Source organism: Carassius auratus, unplaced genomic scaffold (assembly GCF_003368295.1).
Source record: "Carassius auratus strain Wakin unplaced genomic scaffold, ASM336829v1 scaf_tig00214963, whole genome shotgun sequence".
Classification (NCBI taxonomy): domain Eukaryota; kingdom Metazoa; phylum Chordata; class Actinopteri; order Cypriniformes; family Cyprinidae; genus Carassius; species Carassius auratus.
In genome coordinates this window covers 576599-600187 of record NW_020527884.1, presented here as the reverse complement: position 1 = coordinate 600187, position 23589 = coordinate 576599, and the positions used below count along the sequence as shown (strand labels likewise).

Genomic DNA, 23589 nt, shown 5'->3' with positions numbered 1-23589 from the left:
AATGAGGTAAGAAAATCGCTATCTTTATCATCTTTTTAAAAAAGTATAACCAGAGTTTACAAATAGGTAGCTTAAAGGACATGTAACCTGAAGAAGATAAATACCCTTGTGTGTATTTTTGCATTGCTTTATCACAGATGATCAAGTTAGATGCTCACCTACTGTGTTGCTGGTAAGTTGTGTTAATGTCTGTCTTTTAGAGATTTTTCCACATTTTCCTGATATGAATCTCATGCATTAGGTGTGTTATATATGTTTTAATTCTAATAATAATTTCAAAGTGTTTTCTGAAACATAAGTGCAAATGTCGGTACAATTTTAATGAATTAATGAAAATGAATTTAAAAATGAATTAGGATTGTTTAAAGCAGTGGTTCTCAGTGTCAGGGCCCTCTCTAGTGGTTACACAGGTGAATCTCTAAATTAAATATTAATGTTAATACATTTTAATTTAATATTTGAGTAAGTTTTTTTTGGTACATTTAAGTACCGTTAATGTACAGTAAATTATTAATAAGTTAGTTATGTAAATTTTGTTATAACGCATTTTAATTTAAACTTAAGTTTTCATTTACTTGTATGTAAGTGTAGTGTTAATGTTCAAACTGTATTTACCATGGTAAAGTGGCTGACATCAATAAATATTCTTATTAGAATAAAACTGCCTCTTTTTTAACTGTAGAACTGTAGCTGAATATTTAGGCCTACTATGCTGCTGAAATTTAATGTTTGTCACTAGTGGAACTTAATATTTAATAACAAATATTTCCTAAAGTGGTACTTGGTATAAAAAAAGTTTGAGAACCAATGGTTTTAAAAAAATGGTATAAAATAAAATCCTGCTTTTTAAGAACTTTTCAATAAACCATTTCTTCTTTCCCCTTGAGGAGTCATCAATGATCCAGCTTATTCTTGAAACATTGGTAAGAAATAGTTCATCTGCTACATTGCCCTGTCACTTCTGGTAGAGATGCTTTGACCCTTTGTGATAGGTTTTGATTGTGCTTAAAAATTTACTGAATTAGAGTTTACTTATTTTACTAAACTGTAATGCTAGTGTTCTGCTTAAAACAGTGTAACTGAGGGCTCTGAAAACACTGCTTGTGAATAATTCGAGAATTGTAAACGATCATCTGAATACATTAAATAAGTGTTCCAGTGGTCCACTTTGTTTCCAACCTCACTGTTACGGAACTGTAAAGTGAAAATATTGTGTGATTTATTTAGCATTCAGTTTTCATTTAAATATATTTCACAATATCAAAGTTATTGTGAAACATTGTGAACATACCTAAACTCACTGGTTAAATCGTATGTGCCCTCCAGAAGTTTGCCCTCTGTAAGTGAAGTTAGCAAGCACAAAACCCCATTGGTTAGATAGATGGTGAAGTTCAAGATTGAGAATGAGACATCACGCATTTCACTCCGCGAAGGAGCCGCCATTTTAGGTTGCTATCTATTGCCATCAGAGTCCTGCAATGGGTCAGGTAACTTTACGTTATAAAAGTGGATAAAACGGGTGGTGACATTCCTAAAATTCACGGGCGATGATGCGGGCGGATAATGAACTCCTTGCGGGCAGGTAGTAGCAGATGAAAAATATGTTCTTGAAGAGCTCTTTTCCAAAGCGCCATAAAAAAAAACAAAAAAAACATTGTCCTATCATTTTTGCTACATCAACGTGTCATACCAAATCCTTGTTTAAAATGTAGGCTACTGCAAGATTTCTTTTTTTAGCCTAAACGGATAAATCCTCTCGACTAATCAGAATTATTATAACTCTATAATTCCTTCTAACTTTAATTCCTCAAAATGAGTCAAACAATGAGTCTTATTCTCTCTCTTTTTCTTCTTTTCAGTGCTGATGTAGTGATGTGTTCATGTAAACGTAGCAGCAAAAATTATGCTAATAATAAGAAAATAATGTCTGTCATGTCATGATGCTTGCTTCAATTTAAATAGTGTAATCCTGGATTCTCTCAAGGACTGCCAACTTTTTGTAAGGATATCTTTCTTGTAATAATATTAAGCAATATTTGTGGTTCTTGAGATCAGTTTAATTCACCATTCTCAAATATTTTGATAGAAGCAATGAGCGTATGATGTAAACAATCACATATAAGTGACAAATATAATGGCAGGGTCAGAGTCCTTGCCAGACAAGAAAAAGGGTGAGTACAGTTTAAGTTGTTTGTGTAAACTGTATTAGTATTAATCATTATCTTACTGTGATTAATTTCATTGTGCATGTTCTTGTCTAGAGGATACGGTGTTGCTTCCGGTTCTTCCACCAAAGATTAAGCTCTCAAATAAGGGTGAGTAAAATAACTGGGCTGGTCCAGTGGTATAATTCAGTCATCAAACTTAAGGGAATGGTTGGCATTATGAGTTTTTATGTCATTTAAGTTGTTATACTGCTTCTGGTTTGGAATGTCTTTTAACAACCGCAGGACAAAATGCAATGCTGCTCGAGTTACCTGCATCTCCAGAACTGGCTAACACCACCATTAGACAACCAGAGAGTCCTGCATCTTCAGACAGTAATTTCATGTTTTTATTTATTCTACTTGCTCACAATGCAAATGGAATATAAAATATTCTGGGTTCAAAACAAAGTATTTCACCATAAGTCAGTAAAAAATGTGTTTAAATTGGCTAGTACTTTTTTCATGTCTATGATCAATTGCATTCTTCATAGTTGTCAATTCTCCTACTTCACTCATTGACATTATTGCAAGAGCAAAAAATGATTTCATTCAGCTTCAACGCAGTTTTTTTTTTTTTTAAGGGTCTAGGCGTTCTCACACACCTCAGTGTGGAGTTCGAAATCCATCACAATCCGGGAGCAGAAAAAGTTGTGCGTCCTCATTCAGTGAGTCTTTAAAAAGGATAGCTGTCTTTAAAAATGATATCAACGAGCTTTAATGCTGTTTTTTAATTAATAAAAAATTTTTAGGATCTATCCGGGAGCAGAAAGAGTCGGGCATCCTCATCCAGTGAGTCCATGATTAATTTAATTCTTCATAGATGTCAATTCTCCTACCTCACTCATTGACATCATTGCAGGAGCAGCTGTCTTTAAAAACAATTTCAATGAGCCTCAATGCTGTTTTTATTTTTTCTTCAGGATCTAGGTGTTCTCACACACCTCAACGTTAGGGGTGTCAAAATTAATCGTTTCTACGGTGCATCGCGATGCAGACGAGGACGATTCGGTTTCGGTTCAGTAATAGCCCATAACCGGTTATAATGTAGCCTACTAATGTAGGCTCCCCTCTCACAGCCACTTTTCAGAAAAAGTTATCCCGGAACGCTACCTCGAAACCAAAGCCCAGGTAATGGCGTCAATGAGCCAAGCTCATCGAGTTGCAATAACATGTGATTCCTGGACTTCGGTCGCGACAGAGTCGTATGTGACAATAACGGCACATTACATTTGCGATAACTGGAAGATTTTGTCTCATGTGCTGCAAACGAAAGCCGTTTATGAGTCTCACACGGGCGCTCATCTGGCAGAGCTACTGTCTCATGTCATGGATGAATGGCAGCTATCACATAAGGATGTAGTGCTTGTAACAGATAATGCGTCGAACATGATCGCTGCAGCTCAATTCGGAAAAATCCCCCTAGTAACATGCTTCGCGCATACGCTGAATCTGGCATCCCAGCGCACGCTTAAAGTGGGCGCGCTCTCAAGGCTTTTGGGCAGAATCCAAAACACTGCTGAAGTGCAGATTTAGGTTTTTGTATATTGATTATATTCAAGTAGGTTTGGCCTCTTGTTTATTTTGGTTTGTGATTTAATTTCATGTTTATACATTTGTCAATATTTAAGTGTTTTACAAGAAAGTACACTGCACTATATAAGTATTTAAGTATACTCCCTGCATTATGCACTTTCAGTACTTACATTTGTGTGTTCTAATCTAATGCTGCTGTTGTCTTCTGTGCCCAGACTTGAGTTTTATTTGATGTTTGATACATTCAAGAAGCGTGTTTCAGGTAAAATTAAAGGTTCAGTTCATAAATCTAACTGCTTGTATTTATTGACAAAATTGTATACATGAAGCAAAATTGAAAAATAAGGATGCAGTGCATCATCAATGCATTGTGATGCATCGAGATAATCGAATCGAACTGAATCGATGACTTGATAATCGTAATCGAACCGAACCGTGAGACCAGTGTAGGTTCACACCTCTACTCAACGTGGAGTTTGAAAGCCATCACAGTCCAGGAGAGGCTTATTCCCCAAGATAGTACGTCCATGGTCAATACTTATTATTGTATGATTCTTTAATAATCATAATGTAACAAAAATAAATAAATTAATGTATTTTCTTCCACAGAATACCAGAAGTCAGTGCTTGGAAAGCTAGTTGAATTTCTAAATGAGATAAAAAGAGTCGGAAGGCACAATGAGCCGCTGAATTTTGCTGTCCATGTTGCTCTGGGAACAAAGGGTATGATTTCTACAGAAATTGGACTAAACCGTGTCAATGAGGCTAGACCTCCAAGTCTCCAAAAAGTCAAAATTATCTATATTGTGCAAAAAATATGGTTTTTGCAGCATCTGTTAACATGCACACAGCTTTATAGGATGTGTTATTGTATGGATGAATCAACATGACGAGTTCCCATTTAAGCTAAATCTGGCAACAATCAGTATATTTACAACACCATTGGTTTATTCTTAATGTATTGAGTGGCTTTTCATGTGTCATGTACAGGTGTCCCAGCTCTCAAAGGTTGGAGGGAGGAATAAAAAAAGACTGCGTCCATAAAGTAATGGACATGTATTAAACAACTGTCACATGCTCAGAATATAGTCAAGTCAAGTCACCTTTATTTATAAAGCGCTTTATATTCATGCTTGAACTTTATTCTCCAGGTTTCTGGCTCCTCGTGTTTTATTCTCCAGGTTTCTGGTTCCTCGTGTTTTATTCTCCAGGTTTCTGGTTCACTCGTGTTCTCTTCACTCTCCTCTTTAACAAACATCATCTTCACAGCAGCAGATCTCAGTTCAGATGATACTCTTCCAGATATTCATGCTCGATTCAAAACTTAGTCACAACTGTGAGGACCAGAATATTACAGGTATTGTAACTGAACTAATTCAAAATCTTTATTTTTCTATTCAATGAAATGACATTTCTAACAGTTTGTATTAAACCAGCATCGCTAGAGAATAACAGAGAGCGTGTCTATTTGTAGCAAAACAATGAGTTCACCGTCTGTCTCATGAATAAACCAAAACATTTTGATCTTTTGGTTTTATTTTTAATCAAACACAAAACACCTTTAAGCAAAATCATATTACATCAGTCAGTAGGCTAACCCTTGTTTTTGTTGAATGTGTTGTTTTATAGATGTTTCGATGTTTTAAATATAGTTTGGAGCTTTTGACGATCTGCCATTGATCCCGCCTCGTGACATATACGTCATCACTAGCGCGCTCACTTTACTCAGCGTAGCGTTTTTTGAGGAGAGGTGAGTAGATCACGGTCATCTCGATTGTACAATACATTAACACAGTTTGTTTATGCAACATACGTGGTCGTTTCTTTCTTATAATCGAGTACAGCGCTGTTTGTGTATTTGCCGTCTTAAACACATAGAACAGCAGGCAACAAGCATGTGAGGAAAACCTGTGAAGTTAATTGAGACCTGAGTGGTTTGTATGTTCATGTGATGTTTGTAGTGCTAATGTTGATATCACTGAATGTTCTGATCTGTGAGAGATTAATGTCGTGATCTTTCACAGATTAAATTGGTTATAATTACATTACATGGTTAAAATTGAGAACAGGTCCTGTGACTCAGTGAACAAGATTTTTGGGGTATGAGAATATTTACTGATCTAATCAGAGAAGAAATTGCCTTTCTAGCTGCTTTCTGAAAGTTTACCAGGGAGTTCTTAAAGATTTCTGAAGAGACAGTCTAAGTGAAAGTGTGGTATCATCTTACCATGGTTGTGATTTAAATTTTAGGGATTTGTATTTAAGAAGGGCTATAGAGTCCAAAAACAACTGAACTAGATGAGTTCAAGAGAGAAATAAAATTTTCTGGGCTTGAAGATTGCTCAGCAGCAGCTAAGATTGTAGTTGAAACATCATTTGATTTAAACATATCAGAAAAGTTAATATAATGAGAACAAACACCTTTATTTTTAGCAGTATGTATAGAACTTGATAATATGACATCGAAAACAATAGGCTTATGATAATATTATCAATGTGAAACCCATATGACATAACCAAGTCAAGAATATGCCCGTACTGTTCTCCAAACGCTTTCGCAGTATTTTGAAGACACAAGTGACAGTCATGTGGCGTCGGCGCCATCTCAAGTCCAGGAGGGCAGGGTTTCATATTTTATTGAAGCATCCCTGGGCGCTGCCATTGACTAGCGGACCCCCACCTGCTGTTAGCATTCCATTGACTCCCATTAATTTTGGCGTCACTTTGACAGCGAATAACATTATATATGAGGCATTTAAAGACTCCATTTGTCCATTCATTATTTCTAAAGAAACACGAAAATGTATAAAATGCTCCATTACCTTGTATCTTAGTTTGTGGCCCCGTAGAAACAGTTTTTGTAAAAATAGGCTAACGATTGTGTCATAACCTGCGACTCTCTGTCGCACAGTAGAAAATTAACGTATGGACAGGAGGAGAAGCTCGCAGGCAATCTTTTACTGTCTATGAGGCAATCAGGGGGACGTGGAGGATAATTAATCAGAGTACTTGCCAAAATGTGCTCCTGTTCAGTCTCGCTTTCTCTGTAAGATTCGGTGGGTGATTCAGATTTCTCTTGGCACAGCTATTAGAAGAATTAAAATTGTCAGACAAGTTGCTCACGTGACCTCTACGTCATCAAGCTCAGTTTGAGTCTGCAGTACGCTCGACCCCCAGGAAGTGCGTTCATCTAATTGTCTCTTTTGAATCCAATGGGTTCGCTGTGTCCATTTCTTTTACTGTCTATGCTCAAGTCGGACAGAATTTATAACCAGCATGCACTGCTTTGGCTAGAGTAATTAGTTAATTTACAGCCTTCCTTACAAATGGGTGCATAGTACTTATTATTATTTATGTTATAATTATTGGTTATGCTTAAAATTTTGTCCATATGATGGTGAAATCATTTTGAAAAAGAAAAAAATCATTTTTTTTTTTTACAGTGGATTCTTATCCTAAAAAATGACTTTGTTGTATAATTTATGTTTTTTGAGTTCACCCTTCAGATTAGACTATAGATCTGTAGTGTTACTTGTTTTAAGGTTCAAAATGTTATTTGCTTTTAATTTATGTCATAATGTCCTTTGAACAATCTTCTTGTACATATATTAGACCAAAATGTCAAGTTTACCTAGGAAAAGCAATTATTATACCAGCAAACTCAAAATGGATGAAAAATGAACAAACTTTTTCATACTAAACTTTTATATTTTGGATTCAGTACATTTTTTTATAAGGCTGCATCTCATCACTATCGTGTTTTCATTGATCTTAATTTTCATTTACATGCTGCAACTTTGAATAAAGATGAGCACATATACTGCACGTGACAAAACGAGGTGTTGGTGTTTTAATATCACTGTATTTCTTGTAGTAGCGTTCATTGCCGTTGAAACCGTCTTTAGACTGTGCAAAGTCATTTTCACAGTATTATTTCCCTCCTCTCGTCGCTTCACTCTCCAGTCCAGCGGGTGGCGCTAAACACATGCGTTTGTTTGCCAAACATCATTATACCTCAGACGAAGAAGAATTAGTCTCTGGTATCACCATGCTCTCTGTTTTATTTGGTTGTGGTGCTGTTTTAATACAAGAGCTTAGAAATGTTGTTTATGTAAATAGAAAAATATAGTTTTTGGTTTTTTGAAAAGTAAATGCCTGTAATATTCTCAGCCTCACAGTCGTGGTTAAGTTTTGAAGCAAACAGGAATATCTGGAGAAGTAGAATCATCTGAACTGAGATCTGCTGCTGTGAAGATGCTGTTTGTTAAAGAGGAGAGTGAAGAGAACACTAGTGAACCAGAAACACTGAGAATAAAACACGGGGAACCAGAAACCTGGAGAATAAAACAAGAGGAACCAGAAACCTGGAGAATAAAACAAGAGGAGCCAGAAACCAGGGGAATAAAACAAGAGGAACCAGAAACCTGGAGAATAAAACAAGAGGAGCCAGAAACCTGGAGAATAAAACAAGAGGAGCCAGAAACCAGGGGAATAAAACAAGAGGAACCAGAAACCAGGGGAATAAAACAAGAGGAACCAGAAACCTGGAGAATAAAACACGGGGAGCCAGAATCCTTGGGAATAAAACCGGAGGAACAAGGAGGTTAGTGTTTATTCTTCATTCATCTTTAATGTTTGACTGTTTGCCTATAAAAGATGGAATGAACAAAGAAAAGCTTGAAATTTAATGGAACTGAGAATCAAATCCAAAAAAACAATCGCAGTGGAAAATACTGGGGGAAAAAACGAAAAATGTAGCTAACTTTTTTTAAAGTTAGCAAAGTAAATTGAACACATCAGATGTAAAAGAAAAGAAAAGGAATGCCTAGAAATCCCTTTGTAATTATTGCATAAAATCTTCCACTCAGTTTTGCAAAATGCAAATAATTTTTTATGATGTTAAACATAGAGCAGTTTTTTTTGAGGGAGAGAGAGATGGTCAGAATTATTGGCACCCTAAGAAAATCAGATCAAAGAAGGTTGTGAAACGTGCTGCAACTTCAGAAAATGCATGCAAATAAAAAAGCACCAGCAAATCAAGAAAACATCTTCATCAGTTTGATAGCAGGTGTTGTAAATACTCTCGGCCGAATAAAGAAGTTTATTAGCAGCGTGTTTCTTTGTTTGGCTGTGTTAAGTATTTGCAACGCATTTGTCAAATTGATGACGTTCTTTTCTTAGTTTGCAGTTGATGTTTTTTTTCTATTTTCATCGCATTTCTTTATTTAGTTCCATTGTGACATTTACAACTGTTAATATTTAGGTTGGCTTGAGAAAATTCAAATCTAAACACACTGAAGCCTATTAGACTCAAACTTCACATCTGTTTACCATTTCTAACCTATGCAAACTAGGAGTGGGCGATATGAATAAAATATCAATCAAAAATTTTTTTTTTTTTGAAATCTCACGATTCACAATTTTAGCACAGGTCTTTGTCATGTTGGTTTTACTATTTTGCAAGTTGTCTGAGCATTACAGACAAACTAATTTCCCTATTATAAAGATAAAGTATTTGAAGGTTACAAAAAATAATAAAGGCAGATATTAAGGCCAAAGAGGGTGAAGATAAAAATCTTTGTTCTCATTTTTTAATAACAAAAAATAAAATAATGACAAAGATATGCATTAAAACTACACATACAAAAACAAGCAAAAAGTGCTTTATTTTCAAGGATAGATTTATTTAGCAGGAGCATTCAAGAAATTGAATGAACAAATATAAAAATAAAACACTATGTAAACTGATTCCTAAAGCAACTGTATTAAATTTCTTCAGTCAAGATCAGTGAGTGATTTTTCTCTTTGTGTTTTGTTGTTTCATTAACGTTAAATGGTTCACCCAAAAATGAAAATTATGTCAGCTCCCTGTCAGTTCTGCCATAGTTTTAGTTTTATACCACCAAAACAGTTGCTGGTCGACAGCGACTTCGAGAGTATTTTTGCCACTATCAAATTTAATGTGGACCATCAACTCTTTGGTCACACACATTCTTGGGGACAACGTGAAAGTGAGTAAATAATGATAGACATTATTATTATTATTTTTTTTGTGATTGTTATTGTACAAATTATTCTTCAGACTTTTGTTCTATTCGAACATAAGTGCCCTGCGAAGTGGACATCACAGGACATTCCACCATTATAGGGAAAGTATATGTTTCATTCAAAGAGCACTGAAGTGTGCGAGATGTGAGTTTAAATTATTTATTTACAGAGTTGTATGATGTCACACTTATCAGTGTGTGAAGACGTTGCACAGCTCAAATCTGTGAATGAATGTTCCAACCTGAGGTAAACCTTAACAGATTTCACTGTTTCCTTGCGAGGACTGTAATTTAGAACCCCTGGCTTAATGTGAGCTACAAATTGATATTTAAGCCCTTACATTAAAGTTAACATGAACTCTTTTCTCTACTGTGTCTTGTCAGTCAGCCTTTAAACGCTAGTCTCGTTGGGTTACGACAGTCAGCTCAGTAAAGCTCTCTAAGATCATTCTGTGTTCCCATTAGTATACTTGATTGGTAAATACATGTCTATGAATTTGCAAAGAGGACTTTAACAACTTTAATGTTGTTTTGTTACTTGCTACAGGGTGTCTGTGAGAACAAGGGCGTAAAAATGACTAAATTGTTTTTAGTGTGCACAGTAACTAAAATGTAAAACTGTTAAAAGAAATGGTCAATAACTGTTGCTCATATGACGTGACGCCGTGTAGCTTCAAGCGCATCATTCTGCACAGCGGATGCGTACATTGTGAAAGCTTCGTGCTGCACTGTATTTTATATTTTTAATAGCACAACAAGATAAGATATATACGATATCGTATATATCATATCTTGTGCTATTAGAAATATGCTATACAGATGTCTTTGACATTGTTGGGCCAAGCGTTGTATCTTTGGTTTATACATCTCCCAGCTCAGGGTGCGTACCAGTTTAAACATGCTGTTGTTGAAACCACTACTAAAAAATAATAACTTGGATCGTTCCATTTTGTAAAATTTTAGACCTATATCTAAACTCCCCTTTTTATTGAAAGTCTTGGAGTTGTTTTTAATCGACTTCAATCATTTATAGATGAATTTAATATTTATGGAAAAAATTCAGTCTGGTTTTAAGCCCTGTCATATAAACTGCTCATATATATATCATATAAGCCTGACAGAATTCTTCATCTTCATTTAACTTTAGCCAACATATTAAAACACAAATGACAAAAACAATAGGGAACTTTATCAAGAAATAGCATTAAAATGGCTTTTAAAAACATACTTCATCATGTAATCAATATCATCTAAAAACAAAACAACCAAAAAGAAAAACAGGACCTGAGGCGATAACGGTTTCCATCCAAAGTTGCGAATTTAACTTAAGCGCAAAATTGGAATATAACATAAAACATTTGTGAACAAGCACTGTTTCCATCCAACGCATTAAAGAGAACAAAATCGTCACTTACTGCGACAGGCTGTAGTGATTGACATTAGCTGGCTTTGGCTAGACTCTAAGCTAGATGTCTACGTGATGTAATGATTATGATTATGCACCGCTCCAGTAGAGTTATTGTAAGCTAATTTAAAATAACACAGTTTACACACAACTTTTCAGTTTCTTTCTAATTCAAAATAATCCCACACCTTGCTAATAATCCCAAACCGTTCGGCGGAGAGTGCGCAAGCCCAAACATTGCCATTTACTACTAACGATTCATGATTTATCAGAGATTTAATTATCGAATAGCGTATTTGGAATGATAGCTTTAGTACATTTGGCGTGCAATTATCCAACAAAAATATTAAAATTTAGGGCGAATCGTCTTCCAGTCCACCGGGAATTGTCCCGGTTCTCCCGATGGCCAGTCAGCGTTTGATTTCCACAGACATGCAGAACGTGCAGGATTCATAGATTGACATTTTGCGGCTTAATATTCACACTCCCATATCCCATTTTGATTCAAGTGTACTGACCTAATTTCGATTTATTCGTCCAAAATGTGGCATGTTCCGTCCGCGTTAGGCTGAATTCCATTTTTATGACTCAAATCTAGGAACCAGTCTGATTTTTTCCGCATCGCCGAGATTATTCGCTGTATGTCTGAGTGCAATTTGGGAAAGAAATAAGCTAAATGTGGATGTGAGTAAATATTCAAATGTTCAGCAACAAGAATAAAAGTTACGCCTTATCTCTTTTTAGTGAACATTTGGGCGGCATTATGCAAATCTTCCCACATTGTGAGGTAGATGTGTGGGCGTGTTTAAAAAGAGCCATTTCAGGGGGGTGTGGACAAATCTTAACTTATATAAAGAATATCTCTTTGGATTTGAGACTTTAGGTTTCGCAACTTTACAGATCTTCTTTATACACCATGAGTTTCTAACACTCCAAAGAGAATGGAAAAAAAATGAAATCACATCATATGACTCGGGTTGTGCCGATAGACGATAGTATCATGTATCGAAAATAGTCAAATATATCGATGTAAGCAGATGTCTCTGTTGATAGTCAAGACTATATTACGCTCATTCTCCTATTAATGTATTAAATTAGGATAATAACTATTATTTTTTTTTATTTTTTTATTAGGCAGCCTATTGTAATTCGGCTATCAAACTGCCCAGCTATTTCACTTCAGCACCACATTTCACAGACACACACACACACAAAAGAGGATTAGAGCCTGTAGTCAGTGAAGAAGTTGTAACGCTTTGACTTGTCTGCAGATATAAGGTATTTCATTGCATTTTAACAAGTAATCTGAATGGCCTATATATTTGCAATTTTTTAAAGAGCCCTCACTTACTGAGTTTAATGTCACAGTTATGTTAGACTGCATCTCATTCTTGTTTCTGTGGCAGTGCGTCAGTCTCGTCATGAGGAGCGGTCTGGAGTGCAGTATTACCAGGGATGTAGTGGAGGCTAAACGCACGTAAACGCCGTTTACGCACCCCCCAAAATTCGGAAATAGCGTTTACCCACCTCCAAAAAACGTTTATCCACCTCTAAATTGAGTTTATCCACCTCTAAATAGCCTACAGTTCCTATGACATTTTAAATTAAGCTTATGTAGTTTTAGTTTCGTATTGTTCATTATTAGTTTCATAGCTTGTTTGTTGTTAAAGATGAAGTATTTCATATTGTGCTGCAACTTGTCAGTGTTGACCAATTGCGGTGTTGCCAGTAGTAGTGGGAAGTTCAGATCATTTTACTGACTCGGATCTTTGAGTCTCGTTCAGCAAAATTTACTAATCCTTTCTCTTCCCGTCTCTATGAGACTGACAGGAAGAATAAAAGACTCTGACCTCACCTGTCGGTTCAGAACCCATATGTTGTGTAATCCGCATGTGCAGTCAACACAAAATGAACGAATCACTCTCTGAGACAACTCGATAGTCCTGAGTCATATTAAAGATTCGTTCAAAATGAACAACACTCAACAGACTGCATCTAGATTCAAAAATGGATATCCAGCAATTAATAATAATAATAATAACGTTTGTTATTTTTAATATAAATCATCACTCATACAGCAGCCATTCATCTCACCTCCGGTTTATTTGTGTTCATATACATACAATATCCACGATCCGCCAGGGCTATAGTCCAATGGTGCACACGTTTGAAGAGATAATAATTTTATGACATGTTTGTAAAATATTTCGTCATACAGAATAACATTATTTATTTTACACTGATTTATGCGATTTGAAGAGCTAAAACAGCTAACAGAGCTAACGATCACTCTCCTCGTATTGATTCGCGTCAGCTATGACATCAGTGCAATATCATTAGTTTGTGAAACTGTCAATCATCTCACGTGAACCACGTGATCAAAAGGAAGTCCTTCTGCAATGAAACTGTCTGTGTCATTGCAGTCTGTGTCATTGCTAAAATATATGAAAGACAAAAGTAAAAAAATATTTGATTCCAGCTTGTTAAATGTGAATATGTTCTAGTGTCTTCTCTCCTCAGTGACAGTCAACTGAATATCTTTGAGTTTGACATTTAAGGACCATTCCTGGGCTTTTGGGGAAACACTGATTCACATTTTTCTGACAAAATATAGACCAAACAATTAACTGATTAATTGAGAAAATATTAATCAGATTAATTGACTATTAAAATAATCCCAAATCCCTAATCATTACGTACAAGTGCATTGCATTGGAACCCCTGGATATAAGCTTCCCTCTCTATTCCTCTTTTTAAGAAGTTATTCTCTCTGTTTTATCATTTAGTAAACTTTAAAGATTTCAACCTTATTCTTCAACTTCAACCTCATTCCTTCTTGAGTCTCTTTAACAAAAACTTAGATTAATATATTAATTGAATAGTGATTGTGTGACCTATATGAAGGAACAACCAGTGATACCAAATGATAGTAATATCAAATGATAGCCTATAGCGATGTCATCAGGATACACATACACAGTGGCCCACCTTACCGTGACCACGATGTGGTCACCCAGAATTTATAGTTTACCCACCTCTTTTTTTTTTACCACTACACCTCTGAGTATTACTGATGCAGCAGTTCAATTCAAATCTACTCCAAATATATCAACTTACCTGTTTTGAATACTTTATATTTAATGTGTTCGTTTAGGTCCAATATTACTTAAAATGAAATCAACTGTTGATTTTCACCATTGACTGATTTTCTAGATCATTTTGACTGATAACTTCCTCCGTGTGCAGATGCAGCAAATTTGTCACAGGACGTTGAGATGACAGTTGCATCCAACTATGAACTAGCTATTTTAAATACAGTATTTTTATATTTAATGTTAGTTTATCAGTATGTTGGAAAGTGTATTTTTATATTATTGGTGATTCCACAGGCTCTCTCTCTCACGCAGCTGCACGGTTTAAAACACCCAATAGATCTGCTATGACAAGAACAAAGAGTCTCTCTCTTGCTCCACCCATGCACGATAAAATCGTGTATCGTCGATCTCACGTGCTGACGATATGATGATTTGAAAAATGACCATATCGCCCAACACTAGCAACTAGCTTATTTGAAAACATCAAGAACACATCTGCTGCAGTTTTAGATTTTGTTTGTTGTAACAGAAACAATCTTTACAGAGGTTGATTAAAATAGATGGAGCAGCAAATAAGTTACACTTTTTTCAACAAAATGTATGTTAAATAATTGTGTAGTTGATCAAATATATTTTATAGTTCTCCTTGTGGAAACCTGATTTGTGTCTATAATGTTTAAAAAATTATATATTGAAGATCAATGTACTTCGTTCATGAAAAGTTTCAGGAAGGTAAGGTTTTGAAAATTGCATCAAAAGGAGCTAAATTTTGAATAGAAATTGTCTGTTAGACTAGGGTTGACTTCTATGTACTTGAACATGTCTGTTCTTTTATTTTAGAGTTTCTTGAAGAAAGTGAGGAGCATGAAGAATTGAATGAAGATGAGGAGAAAGATCATTTCAAAACTGGAGAAAAACCTTCGAGTTGCTCTCAAACCAAACAGAAAAATTTAAAGAAAAGAAGAGCCACCTGTAATCAGTGTGGAAAGAGTTTCACAAAAAGAAATAGTCTTAATGTTCACATGAGAATTCACACTGGAGAGAAACCTTACAAGTGTTCACACTGTGACAAGAGATTCAGTGCTTCATCAAGACTGAAAACACATGAGAGGATTCACACTGGAGAGAAACCGTATACTTGTGATCAGTGCGGGAAGAGTTTTGCACGAAGAGGAATCCTTATAAGACATATGAGAATTCATACAGGAGAGAAACTGTACACATGTAATCAATGTGGAAATAGTTTGAAATCTAAATATAGTCTTGATCGTCACATGAGAGTTCATACTGGTGAGATACTGTACACATGTGATCAGTGCGGGAAGAGTTTTGCACGGAGAGGAATCCTTATAAGACATATGAGACTTCATACAGGAGACAAACTGTACACATGTAATCAATGTGGAAAGAGTTTGATTAGCAAATGTAGTCTTGAGATTCACATGAGAGTTCATACTGATGAGAAACTGTACACTTGTGATCAGTGCGGGAAGAGTTTCTCACACTCAGCAAACTTTAAGAGACACATGAACACCCACACTGGAGAGAAGCAGCACTCATGTGATCAATGCAGCAAGAGATTTTTAAGAGCTTCAGACCTGAAGCAGCACCTGAAGGTTCATACAAAGGAGAAACCACATTCATGTAGTTTGTGTGGAAAGAGTTTTTCACGTTTTTCAACTTTGAAAGAACATCAGAAAATACATAGTGCTGTGAGAGAGTATATGTGCTTTGAGTGTAAAAAGACTTTTACTAGAGAAAAGTGTTTAAAACTGCACAAGAGGATCCACACTGGAGAGAAACCCTACAAGTGTTCACACTGTGACAAGAGATTCAGTCATTCATCAAATCTGAAAAGACATGAGAGGAACCACACCGGAGAGAAACCGTATCACTGCACTGAATGTGGGAAGTGTTTCAAATGTTCAACTGCTCTACACAGACATACAAAAAACAATCATAGTAAGTATTCAAGATTCAGCTGAAATTCTGATCAAATCAAAGATGGAGTTCCTCTCCAAATTACTGTCAAAACATATTATTGTTTTTAATTAATTAACTGATGTTTTTAAACTCACGTCTCATGAGTTTCTATTGAAAATCTGAAGAAGATGCCATGAAAAATGATCCCTGCGACCATTTTTCTGAGACTGTCTAGAAACCCTACCCCTTTTAGGGAAAAATATTTACCAAATGTATTGAAAGGTTCTACAAAATATTTTAGTCATTAAACATAACACTGCATAGTTTTTCAGTTTTGAAACAGTAGACAGAAACTTAAATCTTGTACAAATGATTTCTTTGAGCTCTAGAAAAATACAATAAGAATCATTTGAGTAATAAGAAATAATAATAATAAATAATTAACTGTGTAGGTCAATTACATTACATGATACACTGATACTCATATAACCAATAATCACATGTTGATGGCCAGTTAAACAGATGGTAATCACACTGATACACCATAAAAAGTGAAGTCAGTCGCAGTGATTTTGCCAAGTAAGACATGTTCCTGATCAACATTATTGTCCAAAAACATAGACTTAACCCAATCCCTACCCCTAAGCCTAACCCAACCCATAATTTATTCCTAAAATCAATGAGAAATGATAGCTGATTAACAAGAGTGTAGAAGCACCTAAACCTGATGTTTCCTGAAAAGTTATATCTTAGTTTTGATTGGTTGATTGGAATTTTGGGTAACACTTTAGAATAAGGTTCCATTAGTTAATGTTAGTTAACTACTTTCGTTAACATGAACTAAGCAAGAACAATCCTTCTACAGCATTTATAAGTCTTAGTTCATGTTAATTTCAACATTTACTAATGCATTATTTAAATCAAAAGTTGTGCTTGTTAACATTAGTTAATGCACTGTGAATTACCATGAACTAACAATGAATAACTGTATTTTCATTAACTAACATTAACGAAGATGAATAAATAGAGTAATAAATGTATTATTCATTGTTTGTTCATGTTAATTAATACATTAACTAACATTAACTAATGGAACCTTATTCTAAAGTGTTACCGAATTTTGTTCCAACATCAACAAGGATGTTGATCCAGGAACACATTATACTTGGTGAAATCACGCACCCCTCAATAATCACACACTATTCATATAGACCAAATTCACACTGATAGCTGTTAGGGGTGCGCGATAAATATTGTCCGATAATTAATGCGTCCGATAATTAATTATTATATTAATTAATATATATAAATATATATATATATATATATATATATATATATATATATATATATATATATATATATATATATATATATATAAAAGTCAGTAAACGTGACTTTCTGCTTCTTTGGGATGGCACAATCAAGTGACGTTCACTTGCAGAATGCAAGCTTATAGAGGGCACATAAGTCCGAAGTAATACTTTTAGGTAAGTGGTAGCAGAGACAGTGGTAATTTTGTAGGCAAACATCAATGCCTTGAATGTGAGGTATGTTGATGTGTGGCATGTATTCTTTTCGGCTCATTAAAAGTTAATATTGCTGCCGCGTTCTGGATTAATTTGTAAAGGTTTGATAGAATTGGCTGGAAGACCTGTCAAGAGGGCATTGCGATAGTCCAGCCTGGACAGAACAAGAGCTTGAACAAGGAGTTGTGCAGCATGTTCCCAAAGAAAGGGCTTGATCTTCTTGATGTTGAATAAAGTAAATCTGCAGGACCGGACAATTTTTGCAATGTGGTGTTAGAAAGTAACATAACTCCAAGGCTTCTGACTGTTTTTGAAGGAGTTATGGTTGATGTGCCTAACTTGATGGTGAAATTGTGATGAAATGATGGGTTAGCTGGAACCACAAACATTTCTGTCTTGGCGAGGTTGAGTTTAAGGTGGTGGTCCATCATCAAGCAAGACATGAGATGCGAGAAGCTGAGATGCGAGTAGCTACCGTCGGATAATCAGGATGGAATGAGAGGTAGATTTGAGGGTCATCAGCATAGCAGTGGTATGAAAAGCCATGTTTCTGAATGACAGAACCTAATGATTCCATGTAGACAGAGAAGAGAAGTGGTCTGACCCTGAGGCACCCCAGTAGTTAGATGCTGTGACTTGGACACCTCACCTCTCCAAGATACTTTAAATGACCTATCTGATAGGTAAGACTCAAACCACTGAAGTATGGTTCCTGAGATACCCTTTGCCAATAGGATTGATAGGAGGATCTGGTGGTTAACGGTGTCAAAAGCAGCGTACAGATCAAGCAGGATAAGTATCAAGGCAAGCAGAGTGTGGAAATCAGCATACAGAGATTTATCTAGGTGGATGTTGAAATCGCCAAGCATAACTAGGGGAGTACCATACTCAGGAAAGTTTGAGAGCAGCACATCTAATTCATCTAAAAAGTTACTTAGTGGTCCTGGGAGTTGATAGACAACTGCAAAATGTATTTTAAGAGGGTAGGTAACAGTAACTGAATGAGGCTCAAAGGAGCCGTTGATACCTAAAGATGGTAAGGGATTAAATTTACAGTCATTAGAGATGAGCAAACCAGGGGTCCATTCTTCGTACGTCGCTTATTACATCCGAGATCAAATGACACCTCCAAGATGATATCATCGTGCTAATCATTATCCGGCTAATTGGGTTCTTCGAACACACCTGTTGTGTATGATTAGTATCGCTGGATTGAGTTATCGGAGATAATTGCGCGTTCATGTGTTTGCTTAAAAGGGGATATGTATCGATACTCGAAACCATGATCAGCAGTGCAGCGATTGGCTGGTGGCAAGGCGGCAATGTAATGACGTCATATAATTTAAAACGACACCTGACGAAAAACTTGACAAATTTCTGGACTTTTATAAGGAAACAGCCAAACAAACAAAACTACATAAATGTTATAATAGATACACGAAACAGATAATATATATATATTTTTTATTTTATTAGAATTTTTTTCATGATTCCCAATTATTTGGATTGCAATTTATAATAGTTGTGCAGTCTTTACATTTTTATTTCAATGTAGAAATTATCTATTAATTTAATTTTATATTTGGACAGATTTGTTACGTGACAGCATTAATGAAAGTTTTTTAAGGGTCAATATCATGTTATCTGCATCTCCTGCGCTCCATCAAGCCACTCTTATAATAGCATCACTCAAAATAATGCACAACTCTATTATCTGTATAGCATGTGTGTAAGACTCTAATACAATTATGAAGTAATACTTTTATGACAAATAAATATTTCAGTGAGTAAAACTGGCTGTGTCTATAGTAGCATCTTTATATTATTTTAAAATAATTTTTAATATAATTTAATAAAATAATCTTTTAAATTATTGTCCCTGGATCAGTACGATACTCTTGTAATAAAGTAGCGGTGGTAGCAGACATATTTTGAGTATCAGTTCTGGTTAAAAAGAAGCGATCCAATCCTGTTTACATGAAATAAGCTGCTCCCGAGCAGGTTTAAGCTGACGGACCTGTTGCTATGACAGCAGTTCCGGGATGAGCTTTGAAGAACCAAACGATCCAAGATCACTCCAAATCGTCAACATTCAAATCCAGCTAACTGAGTTAGCGACGTACGAAGAACATGCCCCAGTACCTCCATCTCTATTTATTTATTTTTTTATCATATTTGAGGAAGGGGGTTACAACAATACAATCCTGCTTGGGGCACCCATTTGGCCAGCAGCGGGCCTGTATATTATTATAGCTATATTATAATTTCACAAAGAAATGTACAAAATTTTCTCCAAGCAATAATAAAAGGGCACATTTAATTCAGAATTTGTCGTAAATATAATTTTGTTAAAAAAGAAAAAAAAATTGTGAATCAAATCATTAAATCAACATCGTAAATAGAACCGAATCGTGAGTTCAGTGAATTGTTACATCCCTAGTAGATGGCAGTGAAGGTGCACTTAATCACTTATTATTCATTCATTTCTATGATTTGCTTTATATATTGAAATTCTAAAATATGGTAAATTTAGTAAGAGTAGTATATACGTTTAAAAAACTTTTTTTTTTTAAATTACATTATTGGAAAGGGAATAATCGGTCTCAAATAGTCCGATTATCTTGTGGTCTGTACCAAGCATTAGACTGGAGCCCTGCGCTGTTACATCAGGTTTCATTTTTATCTTCACATTTCTGAAAATAAAACCTTTTTTTTTTTTTCAGAGTTGACTGAAGAAAACGAGGTGATTAAAGAATCAAGTGAAGTTAAGGAGAAAAATCACGTTAAAACTGGAGAAAAACTTTAGAATTCCTCTCAAACCAAACAGAAATATTTATTCTGCATTTCACCGTGAAAAGAGTTTGAAAAGCAATACAAGTCTTGAGCATCACATGAGAGTTCAGACTGTAGAGAAATCATTCACATGTAATCAATATCGGAAGAGTAAAGGAACGCATGGACATCCACACTGGAGAGAAACTGTGCTCGTGATCAATGCAGAAAAACATTTTTTGAGCGCTTCAGATCTGAAGCAGGACCTGAAAGTACATACAAAAGAGAAACCACATTTATGTAATTTACATTTACGTTTAATCATTTAAAACAATAGAAACAATTATTTGTGTGGCAAGTTTTTTTTCTGTGTCTACAAAATTTGAAAGTACATCAGAAAATGCATACTGGTGTGAAAGAGTACATGTGATTTTGAGTGTGAAAAAAAAAGACTTCAGTGATTTGTTTAAAACTTCACCAGAGGATTCACACTGGAGAGAAACTTCGTAAGTGTCCACAATGCAACAAGAGATTCAGTGTGTCATCACATCTGAAAACACACATGAGAGGATTCACACTGGAGCGAAACCGTATCACTGCACTGAATCTGGGAAGTGTTTCAATCAATCATCTGCTCTACACAGACATAGCCTACAAAAAAACAATTAAATAAGGCCCCGTACACGCATTTAGCTGTATTCATCCAGACAGATCAAGCATTTTGGGAGCCTGAAACCGGATTTTATTCATCTTCAAAATCAGCAGATTCACCTGATATTCAGATCAACTAAAAGATGCAGTTCCTCCCGAAAGAATGTCAAAAAGTTTTTTTCTTGTATATCAGTTTGTTTCATGATTTGAATAATATCATTGTGCTTTCTTATGAGTTTCATTTAATTCATGTTCAGTTGTCTTATAACGCATATCACCTGTAGTTTGCTTAAGTTTTCATGAAGGAAAGTAGCTTTTTACAAACTGTTCTTGTTCAGGAAGCTGTAGAGGAGACTAACACTTTAAGAGACACCAAGATATCATTTTAATTGGTTATTCATTGTTACTTTTAAAACAAGTAATTCTTCTATGATATGTTCAGAAAACACAGATGCAAGATATACTGTCATGTAGATTTGTAATTGATATTTAATTGCTTCTCTTTCTGTAGGAATTAATGTCTGAACTCCGTAATTAGCCCTGAGGCAAAATTATGAAAGACCATCATATCAATAAACTCTAATGTTAACTGTTCTGCTTTCGGTGCTAGAACAATTAAGGAAATACACTAACAATTTATTATTGGTATATAAATATTGTCAAGCTAACTGTATCTTGCCAACTGTTGCTACATGTGATAATATCCAGATATCCGTCTGAGATGCGTTACAATTTTTTTGCAATCCAGCAGCAGGATCTGTTGTACTGAAGGCGTGCAGCGGAGGGTGGTTGCCTCCACAAAGTGCATTCAAAATTGTTTAATGCACAGCTAGTCACTAATTATCCTGCTTATGCCATGGTCATTTGCATGCACATAATAGATGTTAATAATATTTGTTCTGCAATATTTGATTGGAATGATAAAAGTTTGTTTACTTTTGTCATTCACAACTTGTTAGATGTTAGATTATGGTTTCCAATGTTTATAGGAAGCACATTAATGTAGAACATGATAAACTGACCTGGAACTACCTGTGCAGTTAAACAAATTTAATCAACACCTGCCAGCCAATCAGAATCGAGTATTCAGACAGAACATGGCACAAGAAAACAAGTTTTTTGATATATTAGAGACAATTTCCAAATACAAATGTTTCAAATAAATGATACACCATACTGCTGCTGCTGTTCTTTCAGTGAGCGAATTTAAAGGGTATACAAATTAATAATATGCCAAACGAACAAACAATAAACCTTTGTTATTATCTAAAGTAATTCATGACACAATATTGAATATAAAAAGTATCCAGTTTAATAAAATAAATGAACACTAATAAAACAAAGTAACAAACTGATTGCAATGTATTTTTTCCCACATCAATCTAAATTTTTCAAACTATGAGCCATTCACACTTAAAGGACTAATTATGGGAATGGATTGGTTCTTTTGTATTGCAAACATGACTTGACTCTGAACTTCTGTTAATCATTATTCTATTGTCTATAATATTCTGACCACTGGTGGCTGTCTCCACACTTCATCATTTCATTGTTGTTGTTTTCAGGGGATACGATCGAGCAGCCACCCACTAACCCAACAGCTGGGTTACACCAAAACTACCCAACATGCATAACTCAGAAATTGAGTAAAAAAAAAGACTTTATTTCATGTCAAAAGTTCCTGTTTTCACCTCATTTATCATTCTGATGTCTTCAGCTCTCCTGTAAACTACCACTTAAATCTCCTGTCATTGGTGTCAACAGACTGAGGCTATTTGGTTAAACATATGTACATTTATTTCTGTGTTTATGCTTTCAACGGGTTTCCCACCACTCTATATTTGGAAGAATTCACATTTATATATTCTGGAATCAATTAGCAGGGTTGCCAACTCTCACGCATCTGGCGTGACACTCACGCTTGGACTTAAGAATGAGATTGATGCTGAAATTGTGAGTGTCACACCAGATGTGTTTGAGTTGGCAAACACATAATCAGTGAAGCTCCTCCCAATACCTCCCTACAATAACATCATCATGCAACTTCACCGAGAAGGGTAATCCTGCACATCCGGAGGCTGCAGTTACAGGACCGCAATTCTGTGACCGCAGCTTTAGGACCCTAGTATTTTTGTGACAGTGCCACCTGCTGTACTGGATCAACACTAATTAAAGATGGACGACGTGGACAGCAGTCAGATGGTGAGTACCCATATTTAATTAAGTTTTATTTTATAACGTTTAAACGGTGCAAAGTTTACATAGTGAGAACTGCTACCTATGAATTAATAATTAATTCCCACCAAATTAAGAATTTGTGACCTAGTTTTATAAATTACTACGACGTTAATTCGTGGCTATGATTTCACAAATCCTTGTTGTGTTTTAATGATGAAGTATTATAAGTGAATCTAGCCTGCACATTAA

The 23589-nt window shown here is 35.3% G+C and overlaps 1 protein-coding gene across 2 annotated transcripts; it reads left to right on the top strand.

The window, feature by feature from the left end:
* The first annotated feature begins 7773 nt into the window (after nucleotides 1-7773).
* On the top strand, nucleotides 7774-23423 carry LOC113093311 (zinc finger protein 501-like). 2 transcript variants are annotated; one of them, XM_026259118.1, is made up of 3 exons: nucleotides 7774-8343; nucleotides 15128-16249; nucleotides 22728-23423. In XM_026259118.1, the coding sequence occupies exons 1-3, from the start codon at nucleotides 7995-7997 to the stop codon at nucleotides 22868-22870; spliced, it is 1614 nt and encodes a 537-aa protein (XP_026114903.1). In that variant the 5' UTR covers nucleotides 7774-7994; the 3' UTR covers nucleotides 22871-23423. The 2 variants fall into 2 exon arrangements, with proteins under 2 accessions (XP_026114903.1, XP_026114904.1); XM_026259119.1 differs by lacking the exon at nucleotides 22728-23423 and adding an exon at nucleotides 20463-21760.
* Nucleotides 23424-23589: the final 166 nt, after the last annotated feature.